This window comes from Amblyomma americanum, chromosome 5 (genome assembly GCF_052857255.1).
Source record: "Amblyomma americanum isolate KBUSLIRL-KWMA chromosome 5, ASM5285725v1, whole genome shotgun sequence".
NCBI classification, from domain to species: Eukaryota; Metazoa; Arthropoda; class Arachnida; order Ixodida; family Ixodidae; genus Amblyomma; species Amblyomma americanum.
This window is the reverse complement of record NC_135501.1, coordinates 190,563,234-190,575,841: the sequence shown is the minus strand read 5'-3', so window position 1 is coordinate 190,575,841 and position 12,608 is coordinate 190,563,234. Positions and strand designations below refer to the sequence as shown.

Here is a 12,608-nt window from a genome sequence, read left to right as displayed (position 1 = left end):
TCTAAGCAACTTCCACAGTTATATTTACATTTATGCATTTTCTTCAGAAGTTCAAGCAGTGCACACAGTAACACAGGTCTCAAAATTCCGACATATATAGTGCAACTATACGTTCAGAAAGTTATAGTGAACTGTTAATTGTACAAATAACAGTAAAAAGGCAACTGTTTAATGGCACATTGGCTACTTAGGCCTTCCTGTACTAATTCGGGCGGTGTATTTAAATTAATGTCTTTCGTTAAACTGTGCTCTTCATAGCATTAGTAAGAGGATAAATATTCTTTGGAAGCTAATAACTCTAGAACAAGGTCGCAGTCTTTATATTTCTACACTTATAGTTGCAAATTTATATCTTTCCCTTCCTATTCCCTTCGATAATTAATTAAAATAATAAAAGTGTTCACACACATATACACATCTTATTTTGATGTGCACACAGGTCGGAGCATTTGCAGAAGCCAGACAAAAGTACAAGTCTTTTAACATTGACTCGGAAGACTTTTATTGTATGAATCAAATGGCAAAACATCAGCAATGCCCCCCCATCGAAAAAAGCAAACCTGCACAAGCATCAATCCCATCTCTTACCAAGCTGCCTTCACTATGAAGTGCTCTGAAACATAAGCCCCTCATCTTAATTGAGAGTTCATCTGAAACTCGCACTTTAGCAAAAAGCACACAGGAGAAGCAGGGCCGAAGGAGCTCATTCTCTTATGCATATCAACAGCAATGTACATTATATAGCTATGCGTACAGTCAATGCACGCATCACAAGAGGCTTGCATGTGCTTACTCTAAAGTATCACAAAGCAGTACACGCCCCCCTCATTTACATGTCTATGTACAAAGGCATAGCCTGAGATTTGCTATAGACTTCAGCTCGCAAACAAAAACGGCGCGGGCAACTTTGTTATAGTTAACAATGGCGGATGTGGCCATTTTTTGTTTGTACACAGGTCACTCGGCCACCAACAAAATGACTACGGGGGTGGCAGCTCGCGACTTGAATCCGCGAGAATTGGCAAAAAAATAAAACAAAAGAGGTTATAAATAAGATTTAAAAATTGGTGCTTTACAGGATATGCCCTAGTGAGATAACGCGCTCTGCAAAACCCTAGCGGCAAAAACACCGAACACAACCTTCAGATTCTCTTCCAAACGAGTCGCTCTCTGCCTCAACAAAAAGTGACAAACTGAAAAGGGAAGAAGCGGGGAAAATGCTCAGAAATATTCGTAGGTGGGCATCGCTGTATATGCCCTGGAGAAAAAGTAAAAAATAAAAATGGCTCTGCCCCTCCCCCTCAGCATAGCAACAAAGTTTCTGTCGGTGAACGGAATTGGCAAGGGGCTCTTTAAACATCTACATAGAAGAAGCCACTCCTTGGTTTCTGAGTGGTGGCTGCTGTTTTGGTCGTGGTCTCTTGGATGGCATCTGATGAGCTGTCGCCTTCAGTAGGGGCCAGAGAGTTCAGCACTGGCAATGACGAGGAAAAAACAATTATGATCCTGTCCCATGTCAAGGTCACCAATTAACAAAGCCACAAAGAAAGCAATCGTCTACATGGTGCACAGTCTGGTTAGATCAAGATAGCACACGGCCAGTCACAGTGCAGTAGTTGAGGTGTTGAGAGTTATTTTGAACACTAGAAGAAGAAAAAATAAAGAAAAAAAATGACCCGCCACGGTGGCTCAGTGGTTAGGGCGCTCGACTACTGATCCGGAGTTCCCGGGTTCGAACCCGACCACGGCGGCTGCGCTTTTATGGAGGCAAAACGCTAAGGCGCCCGCGCGTGCTATGCGACATCAGTACACGTTGAAGATCCCCAGGTGGTCGAAATTATTTCGGAGCCCTCCACTACGGCACCTCTTTCTTCCTTTCTTCTTTCACTCCCTCCTTTATCTCTTCCCTTATGGCACAGTTCAGGTGTCCGCCAATATGTGAGACAGATACTGCGCCATTTCCTTTCCCCAAAAACCAATTATATATTATATATTATATAACACTAGGAAAAATAAATAAGGACGGAACAGCAACATGCACAATGGCAGCACTATCTGCCATTTAACCGTCGCAAACCAACCACCTTCAATTAGCATTGTGCCACGGATGAGTTACCAGCCAGCCAGTTGCATGGCAACCTCATCATCATCATCAGCCTGACTATGCCCACTACGGGACAAATGCCTCTCCCATATCTCGCCAATTAACCATGTCCAGTGCCAGCTACCCTCACCCTATCCCCGCCAACTTCTTCATCTCATCCTCCCTCATAACTTTATGGCGCCCCCTGCAACGCTTCCCTTCCCTTAGAATCCAGTCTGTTATCCTTAAGCACCATCAGTTATCTTGCCTTCGGATTACTCCCTTTCCTGAAATGTGCTGATTTGTTTACATAATGACTTCTTTTGACAGGAATGGCTCAAAAGAAGTTTAAGTGAGACCCTGGAAGCAGTGTCGAGTCACAATGTGGATATTTGAAAGCTCAACAGATATAGAAAATTTCATCTGAGAGGATGCAAATTTTGTGCACAATCTTGCCAGGTCCCTCACAATAATATGAAAATTTTAAAAATTTTCCCCTCACTATGCAGACAATTCACAGATAATTCATGACTGAAGGGGATGTGCTTAGTAAACTGCAACTTGTATCCAAATTTTCACATGCATACTGCTTTTCGACTACAACAATGAATTACAAGCGCAATGTCACTCACCTTCAAGACTTTGCTCGATCCTTTTGAGATTTTTCAATATACTCGAAAGTTCCCTCGTTAGGTTCCCGTCAGTTGGAGAGTCACTGGGCCGCCTATCAACAACCCTCGGGAGGACCTCTTCCAACATAAGCCTAACATCACTGTTTTCTGGATACTTCAGCCTGCAAAAAGTCAAAAGAACAAAATAGTGACGTCCCAGTTAAAATTTGTATCAGCACAAGCTTTTCCAAAGTTAAGTATATGCATTATTCATCGCATTTTAGAAGCAAGTTTGAGAAGTCCGAAATAAGGGTTTTGCAACACTGCCACATATGCAGTATAGTACACAACTACATTTGCATTAAGACTTGCACACATTGTTAGAGGTACTGCTGCCTATTGTTGAAACTTGTTCGCCTGGTGCTGACATTGTTAATTTACACTTCAGAAGCAGGCCACTATTTTCTAGAAGTGCCAAGCCGTCACTACTTACGATTCTTCTCTGCTTTTTAAAATGGTAAATTGAAGTGCAGGCCAGACAAAGGGAAGTGGGCCAGTTTGGCATTCTCTCGTATTTGTTTTGTTTTGTGATGATGGGACTTACCAAAAAAAAATTTTAATGTCCAGGCCCGTGCCAGTAAGTACAATTGGTTTGACTGTCATGAGAAAAAAAATCTCAGAGCCAAAAAAACCGGGTGTAAGTATGAAACCTAAGCAAGGAAACTTGGCCGTGCTAGGTAGAATATCAATGCCAGTTTACCACTGGAGCTCCATCGGCAGTGTACCTGTGTGGCCGACCCCAACAATGTTTTGAGTTCTCACTTCACACAGTGCCAGTTCAGCACAACTGCTTGGAACCTCTGCTGTTTTGAACACGAGTCCAACAGCCTCTGGAGGGACGGCTTTGGAGCTTTGCTTCAGATTCATTATTTTCGCACTGTCTTCCGCGCATTTATCCTATTAAAATACAAATTCTATATTAGAACCATTCCACATATTATTCTAACCACAATAACTCTAATGCAAGGAGTGCACACAGTTGGAACTTGGCATCTAACACCACAACTAGAGTTCGGAACTTTACAGTATAATCATGTGATGACTGAGAAGGCCACTGCCACAAGAGGGGTCCACAGCACATATTTCACTTTCATCTCTTTGTGACCGTAGTGATGTACCATTTAAAAGAAACTTTTCAGATTACTGAACTTCTTAAAAATTACCTCCCCACCCCCCCCCACCCACCCCCCCCCTCCACGGGTTCACAGCTGGGTAGCTGTGCATTTCTGTCGCCCCTTCCGCAGTGCAGATATTATTACCGCTACCATTATTACCATGTACCTTTCCATTTGCCGCAGGCAGTGCCCATGCAGCACCGACATCAGGCCATATCTACGCCGCGATAAAGCGTTTTGTGATGCAGTGTCACTTAAAATTTCAGCTCCCAACTCTTTAAGCCCTATGTCAAAAAGCAGGTCTACTCTGTGCCTACGCGCCTTTTAGACTGCAGGTGGCAATACGTGGCACGCGACATGTGCACAACCCCATGATCTGGCTTCTCTGCGCCGCACACATGCAGGAGCGAAGGTGCCCTGCTTTTTCCGCAGCAGCAAGAAAGCTTCCATTCAAGAAAGTGCGCCCTGCAAGACAGCTTCTCCGCGCAGCGGCGTGAAGTTGCGCAAAAGCTATCTTGTCAGGGTGCATTTTTTTGCGTGGAAGCGTTTACATATTTTTCTTTTGTTCGACAGTGCCGCGCAGATTCCCCGTGAGTGCCATTACACGGGGTCGCTGGTGTTCACGCTCGATGTGGAAGTTCACCTTTACCGAATCACGCATGAAACAGTTCATCTTAAGCGGATTCTTTTGTACTGTATCCCATGGGGAGAATCAACCAAAAGGCGTTACAGTGCATCTTATCTTATCCAAGAATTCATCTTAACTGAGTTTGTCTTAACATGAGTTTAAGTTGGAATAAAATTCAGTTGAAGTTTGCATGTTTCACTGCACTAGAAGCATGACCTATAGTGCTACGAGACCGTAGAGGAACCTAAGACAAGCCTTCCTCTTAAAACACCGACAGAAGAGAGAGACGTGCACACATTACCTTTCTTTTTCAATGAGCGTTCGAGCGCTGGTTCGCAGTTTTCCCGACAGCTGGTGTATGGCTGTGATCACCAGGCTGTCCAATGCCGACAGCTCCCGCCTGCCTGGCGTCGTGGACGGTGTCTTGACACCATTCTCCGTTGGCGTCTTACTCTGCAGACACCAAGACAAAACTTATTTGCTGGCAAGGGTAACAAAATCAAGTAACACATTACGGCTTCGGTAAGGTGCACAAGGCCATGACAAAGCAATCCATAGGCAGCTAGGCCATACAGGCCAAGGAGGGTCATGTATGTCATGCCAATATTCCAAAATACTTTTTTTAACAACAAAGGGGCCACTAAAACAATGAGCATCTTCAAGGACAAGTGGGATATGAAAGTCAACAGCAATAAGTAGCAGTGCAGAGTCCACAGTTCCATGTGCGAGACTGGGAATGCAGACACGTCAGTGATTTCACCATTTGCTGTGATTTGTCATTAGGTAATTAGCATTAAGTGCAGAAAGTTTTCATTGGAACTCTTTTAAATGCACTTCATTAGCTGACATACAGCAACACCGTTCTGCAATCTATGAGCACTAGCTACACCATACTAGTGACCATACACCAGGCTACACCATACTAGTGACCACCAATTACCACTGCCCTGTGCCAGATGCAGCCAACATATCCCAACAAAATTTCCTGACCTCATCATTACACTACATCCTCCGATACCATTCACTGCTCAATTAGTAAACTGCTACAGTCGGACACAACTCAGGAACAAAGCTGCAAATGCCCCTCAAAGGAGGCCCTCCAGCCAATGGTGTTGACTGTTCGTCACGACATCGTGGTTAATCTGCGATTAAATCCATGTAATGCTAGGTTAACCCCTCGTCACACTATGTGACATGGGATTAACCATGGATTAACCACAATGGCATGAAAACTGGTCATCATCATTGGCTGGAGGGCCTCCTTTGAGGGGCATTTCCCTCCTCGTTCTCGTGTTGTATCAGACCTTAATTCATTTGAGAAAACATTTCATGAAAATGTTGCTGAGCCAGCACGGCGCACAGTAGAATTGCGATGCTACAATCACGGCTGATATGAAGTTCAATGTGAAACACATGTGTGAAATTCTCTGGCCAAAGTGCATTGTGCACAATGTGCATTATTTTGGGTGTTCCAAACACTCTGTCAAGCCACAATGGATGACACGAATATGAGACCACTAGTGCCAGCAGTAATATGGTGAGGAGCCCATAAAAAACGTTTTGGATTGTTGCAACACCATGAGATTTGTATCATTGAAATTTGGCTACATCACAGTCATCTAGCAGCAAGGCAATCAAAATGCCAGGTTTTGATTTCAAGCAGCTCTCAATCATAGCACCCACCTCCCCGTCACCAGATTGCCTCTCGGGCTTGCGTCCACTCCGCGCAAAGGTTGCACCACTCGTTGCTCCTCCGCCACCTCCCTTGAGGAATGTGTCACCGCGTGACAGCGAACTGCCCGTTGCGGTACCTGCGCTGCGACCCCTGTGTGGCCGATCGGGAGCAGCCGGTGTCAAGGCAAGGTCACGGTGGCCGCCAAAGGACGCCGAGCGACCAAACTGGACTGGAGACCCCATGCGGGCATCGTCATCTCCATCGGAGATGTAGGACGCTGCACCAGCCGGCTGCTGCTTGCGCTGGACTCGTGGTGAGCGGTTCCGGCTTTCTCCATCAGACACCGAGTGCTGCTGAGATCGGTAGGCACCCGTGGGGTCACTGTCAGTGCGTTGATGCGTCCCATGGGCCTGCAAGACAAGTTTGTTTGTTTCTTTACCTATTGTGCTTCTGACATTACACGAGTACTGTCATGGAGCAGAGGCAAAAAGAATGACAAAGATCAGCTGACTAAGCCGCTAATGCCGGCAAAAACTTGCAGCACGAGCAAGGCAATACATTTTGCATAGCAGAAGGAATGTATACAGCTCCCCAAACAACAACAACAAAGTCAACATCAGTGTTTCTCTCAGCACGACGAGCTGCCCATTCAGCTCTCTTGATGGGCCACATAACTGGAAATACCTCAGTGACAATGTGGTTACTGACTGTCAGTAACTACAAACAACTGTAAAGAAGAAAGTCAGTAGTGTTTGAGGGAGGCTATATTTGGCACTTCTAATTAACAAGCACAACAACACTAATCATCTCGACACCAAATTATTTTCATGAGCTTTTTATAGTGAAACAACTACCCCATTCAAAGTATGCTGAAATCAGCAAAGTAGTGGTGTTTAAAGCCTGTGTCATACAAACACAAACCTCTGAGGCATGCTTGCATGATCTAGTTTTGGAGATTTGAATTTGAAGCATGTGTGAAAGATGACAGTAGCAATGCACTTGAAGATGCGATGTGGCACAGATGCTGATGACCATGGTAGGGCCAGCACGAAGGCAAAGTTGAGCCCCACTAGAGTAGAACATTACTGATTCATTTTCTAAAAAATGCGAGAAGATGTGTTATTCAGGAAAGCACGACCCAACACTGCTAAAATTTTTAAAATGTGACCCAAGAGTAAGCGCAAAATCCAATGCCACTTTCACTCCCTGTAAGGCCCAATTAGCATTTGTTGGCCCAAAATCTGAAGAGCTTCTAGCCTATTAATCACATCTGGATTGTCCATAGCGTGAAAGAAACTTCGCCATGTATTCAGACCTCAGATGGGTAGGGTAAAAGTAGCCGGGTTCGCTTGATTGTCAGCATCATTTCCAGATACTTCACCCCACTGCACTATCTCCTTAAGGCTCATTCACACTTGAGAGTCGCAGAGGTCGCACGATCAGCAGTCGCCTGAGACTACACCGCATTTCGACAACACCGATGTTCACACTTTCAAGGGCGACCTGCGGGTCGCCCTCTCGTTCGATTCTCGTTTGAAATTAGAAATCTTGGGAATGACACTGTTTGTGCGCTTTCGAGAGTTTCGTCTGCTTTGGCCGCGTCCCCTGAGCTCACGCTTGGCCCTCGAAAGTGCTCTGGTCCCTCGATATTAGCAATGTGCTGCGACGACATGAGCGAAGAGGAAGATATAGCGGCAATGTGCACCGCGGCCGTACAAGCTGCCTGCCAGCCAGCCTGGATGCCGGCCGCTAGCGTCAGAAAAATGCGCTAGTACGTTGTTTGTTCACGTTCATACCATGCTCTGGAAAGTCGAAATTCAAAAATGAATCAATTTTGAGGATCGTTGGCCAATACCGAGCTGCTGGATACAAGCAAATTTCTTCTCATAGCCGCTTTGCTGCTGTTGCCCAAAGCAGCTCGATCGCCTGGAGTCTGCTTTCTCCGCTGCTGAAGGCGTCGCGGAAATTGAGCATATTTTTATATTATCGTGAGACAGGGTTCAGAATAAAGCCGTGACGAAAGTAGCATCTTGGTTACAGCACTGGTGTCAGTTCCGAAACGCCCTCAGCTGCGGCATCGATGTGAAACCGGCTAGGCTTAGCGACTACTACGGCAGCCAAGGAGCAGATAGCGCAGTTTGTCGCTCGGCGCACCTGCGAGCGGCGTCGTTGCCGAAAGCTCGGCTTGCTCGCTGACTGGTTCAGTGGTCTGCGACTCGCAGTCGCGAGGCTGCAAAATCGAGCAGCGAGCGACTGGCCCGCGACTGTCGCTTTTCGACCAAAACAGTCGCGGACCTCTGCGACTCTCATGTGTGAATGAGCCCTTAGCCTCCCACTACTGGCTTCTTGATTGCATTGTTGCACATTCATTGCTTTTTGCTGTGCACGCACTGTCATGCCATCCGGCAGGAAACTACATGCATCTTACATTTGGAGTCAACTTTTTTTTTTTCTGGCCAGCAAGCGGTGCGAGATTGGGGGGTGGGGTGTCTACGTATAGGTGGCAATATACAGTATACAGTATTGTGCATTATGACCTCTGCAGCGTTTTTTAGGACGTGTTCAGAAAATTTCCATGTAATTTGCACACCCGGCCCTTTTCAAAGCCTTAATTTTTTTTAAAAGTTCGCAATTCATCCGAGTAAATAAGGTATCAAGGTTTTACTGTAATACGGTTCTACTGCACTCTCCGACAGTTGTGCAATGCCCACCTTTCCTCGAAGCAGCTCTGCACGGCTGATGCCGACATCCGTGGCCCTGACTCCCCGGGGCAACCGGAGGCTGAACCGGCCACCATCTTGCCTTGAGAGGCTGGGATTGCTGCCGTGGTGGGGAGACTTCCCGCGGGGCGGCGGTGGCGCCGCCGTCGTGGGGGGAAGTCCTCCTCCACCGCCTCCTCCCCCCACCTCAGGCAGCCCTAGCCGTGCCCTCCTCAGGGCAAAGGCCCGATTCAGCTTCATCTGGGGGCCGCCCCGGGAGCCCGAGCTGTGGGACGACGGCTCCGTGCTAGTGTCCGACACGACGCTGGCAGTCTCTTCTGAGCCACAGGCCGTGTCACCTCCAGCTGGGGACGTGCGAACATGTAAGCCTTCTGCTCAAAGGCACGCACAAAGCAAGCAGAAAGAAACCTGCTAAAGTCACCAGCCAGGCGCAAGAAACACTGGGAGAGTCAACTCCATTGAGCTGGGCAGGAGCCTTGCTCAGCACACCTTTCTAGAGTAGCTTGTTGCAAAACCAAACTGATCAGAAACTGCTCGAAGCTTCTTGCATACATAAAAAAAGCAAAGCAAAACAATAAGCAAAACACTGGTTGTCATGTGCAATTGAACCTTTTCTCTGCCATGTACTGATGTGTTTATTCATAATGTGTACCAGACAAAAGACTTCACTTTGGCATGCGTATGTCTGTGCTTTTCTCCCATGTGTGCGACACAGTATATATGTTCAGGTGCACTTTCTACTAATAAGCAGTAGTGAGTGCAGCGTAAGTCACTGTGTAATGTATCCTCTGTTGTGAATGTTATTTTCTTTGCACTGTGGTTACGTCTGAAAAGCTATGTGCATTTCTACAGATTGAACACTGCATTATCACTATCATACATTCCAGCGAGCACAAAAATATGCGCAGCAGAAGCACCTTATACGTGTTGACAAAGTCCAGATTGCCTTGTGTTTTGGCACTCCTATGTAAACAATAAAAATTTGGGTGGCAACCATGTTCAAACAGAGCCTGAAATAATTCACACTTTAGAATCAGGCATGCAAAACATTAACCACCCTTTAACCTCACTACAAGAACTGGCCTGTGCATACCAGCGACACCGTTGCAGCAGATTGCAAACGAGTGAATATATGTCACTAGTTTGAAACCTCGCAGGTAAATTATTAATTTATTATAATTTTTTTTTTCTTTGAAACACCACCAAAGCCACTGCTACAGGCATCAGTGCTACTGTTTACTGTGATGCACGCTCACACTTTAGACGCTTTCACCAACGCCCAAGGAAGGTAATACACAACAAGTGCTCCAAACTGGAAAAACCAGCATTTCTCCTGGAGGTCAGAAAAAGCATGAGGAGAGCAGAGGAAACAAAATTACTACTCCACTTCCACCCAAGATTTCTCACTTCTGTTTCTTAGGACTAAAGATGTGCTTTTCTGCGCTCCCACACTATGGGAATCTGCTACTAAACAGGCCTACCCGGTTGGAGACGTGAATCATTTATGTTTACAATTCAGTAGTGGAAAGGAGCGTAACATACCTCCAGCCGCCAAGTCAGCTTCCGAGCCAGTCAAGCCCCAGGACTTGCGCTGTGCTGACGGCGCACTTCGGCGCTGGGTGGAGGAAATACTGGCAGTTGGCGTCTGGCGTAAAAAGGAACCATCCTGGAAGAGCACAACAGGCCACAGATTAGAAAAAGATGTGCCGGCTTCATAATGGGCACAAAACCTTCAAAAAAGGTAAAACCACACAATTTCAAAGACCAACAAAGGATATGATTTGCTCCCAGGCACATAAGGATGCCACCCAGCCAAGTTTCTACTGTAGGCATTGAGTGGAATACCATTTAATATGACTCAATGTTGGCCGGCGAGCAACTTCATCATCTCTATATGCATGTCAATCCACACTGAGTGACATGTAATCTGAACAGATCAAAGGATTGAGACAAGGAACCTGAACAGTGCTTCCCAGAGCATGGTGAAAGTGCAAGCCGACAAACTTCTCGCGTCAGATTTCCAAGCCCACATGACCAACACTGCAATGGGTCAAATATGACATCACACAGGAAATTTGCGCTTGTGCTCGTAAAAACTGATACTGATGGCAAAAAAAAATAGCTCACAACTAATTGTCACACTGCGCTCTAGCTTTTTAACTTAATTTTCAAGATTGCTGTGCCTGACAGATCTTTCAAGGCAAAAACAGATAAGTGGCATCACTGCACTAGGGTGCACAAAACAAATTTTATCCCTGCCTAAATAAATGAGATAAAACAGACATAGCCATTGGCCGGCAGGCCCAACAAGTTGCTCTCAGCCCCATCCCTTTTCATGTAGCAATCTTGTCTACTCCAAACATGCAGGTATGGGCAGGTGTGGGCAGGGGTGAGCGCCAGGGATCAGGAAACACACAGCTCCCACAAAAAAAAAAAAAATGCTCTCTTTATCACTGGCAGTAAGCGTAACATTCTGAGTGGGTAGTACAGCATCACCTGTGCTGTTTGTGGGAAAATTAACTCACTTCAATGTAATCTAATTCTTTCCCTGAAATCTACCCAACACCAGGTCAGTCAAGCTCAAAAGTGCCCAATCCATTTCGCAAGAGTGGCTCACCCCGAACGATGTGGACATGACTTTGTTGGATGGAGTCCTGGCAGGCGTGGTCCGGTGTGTTCTGGGCGGAGAACACGGTGGGCTGGGCCGGCTTCCGGAAGAGCCCAGCCGCTTCCTGGCAGGGGCACTGGCACCGGCTGCAGAAGAAGGTGGTGCAGCTGTCGCAGCAGGCTTTTTTACAGTGCTCACAGGGCTGCTGCTCCCTAAGGATGGCACAAAGATGTCCAAAGGAGCCCGCTCCGAAGGAGGCGTGGGAAGTCTGCGCTTGGGGCGACCCAGGTCGACGGAGCCGCCTGAAGGTAGAGCAATTAAGACGCACCAAATTGAGAACCCATTGAAAAGAAACACCACGGCGCTGCAAACAGGTCGCACTGTCACACTGTTGGGCCTAATTGGCGATCGCTCAGACTGAGTCCAACTTCCACTGTCTATCCAAATTCTTGACTGACTCCCTCGACTCATTCCTATTCCTCCTCCCTGCTTCGGCCAACACCAGAGGAACACCCAACCACCTTTGTTTTGCCGAGTACTGAGGGCACCACCTGGCAACATTCACAATGCAGCCATTTACATATTCTTGGAGAAAAGGATACCTCTGACTTGTCACAGAGGCGATAAGGTGCGCTCATGACTCAAAATCTTCCTATTCCACAGCCAGAAAGAACATCCTTATGATTGCAAGCCCAAGCCCTCATTCTGAAAAACAGCAAAGAACAACATGACATAGGCTCTGGAACACATACGCACAAAGCACATAAGGAACTTTCAGTACTTTGTGTGTGCGTGCTTCTCGGCTCTTTGTTCAGTCGCCCTGTGGCATTCCTTTCGAATGAAGCCATACCAACTTGAATTTCAAGTCCACAGTACTCAAACCTTCCACTAGATTAAAATTCTCATTGACTGCAGTACTGAACAGAGCACAGGGTTGTCCATCATTAGGGTGAAGACGTGAGTGCCAATGCAAACGTCACGGCCATACACGAAACCGAAGTGGCGGACAACCGAAACACCACCTACAGGTCCCCCTACGCCCGAGCTACTTTGCCTTGATGCGTGGCCGCATCGGACGCAATGGCGCTCCAAGAAGCATGGCCACGCG

General features: G+C 46.6%; 1 protein-coding gene across 12 annotated transcripts in view; it reads right to left on the bottom strand.

The window, feature by feature from the left end:
* Positions 1 to 477: 477 nt before the first annotated feature.
* The window catches only part of LOC144133283 (uncharacterized), a 45,646-nt gene continuing 33,515 nt past the window's right edge, over positions 478 to 12,608 (bottom strand). For all 12 annotated transcript variants that reach the window (XM_077666255.1, XM_077666246.1, XM_077666247.1 and 9 more), the window contains 7 exons: positions 11,510 to 11,802; positions 10,435 to 10,558; positions 8,884 to 9,236; positions 6,181 to 6,582; positions 4,799 to 4,950; positions 2,716 to 2,876; positions 478 to 1,474 (listed from right to left, as the gene is read on the bottom strand). In XM_077666255.1, the coding sequence (XP_077522381.1) occupies positions 1,353 to 1,474; positions 2,716 to 2,876; positions 4,799 to 4,950; positions 6,181 to 6,582; positions 8,884 to 9,236; positions 10,435 to 10,558; positions 11,510 to 11,802 (1,607 nt within the window). In that variant the 3' untranslated portion in view covers positions 478 to 1,352. The remainder of the gene's footprint in view (positions 1,475 to 2,715; positions 2,877 to 4,798; positions 4,951 to 6,180; positions 6,583 to 8,883; positions 9,237 to 10,434; positions 10,559 to 11,509; positions 11,803 to 12,608) is intronic.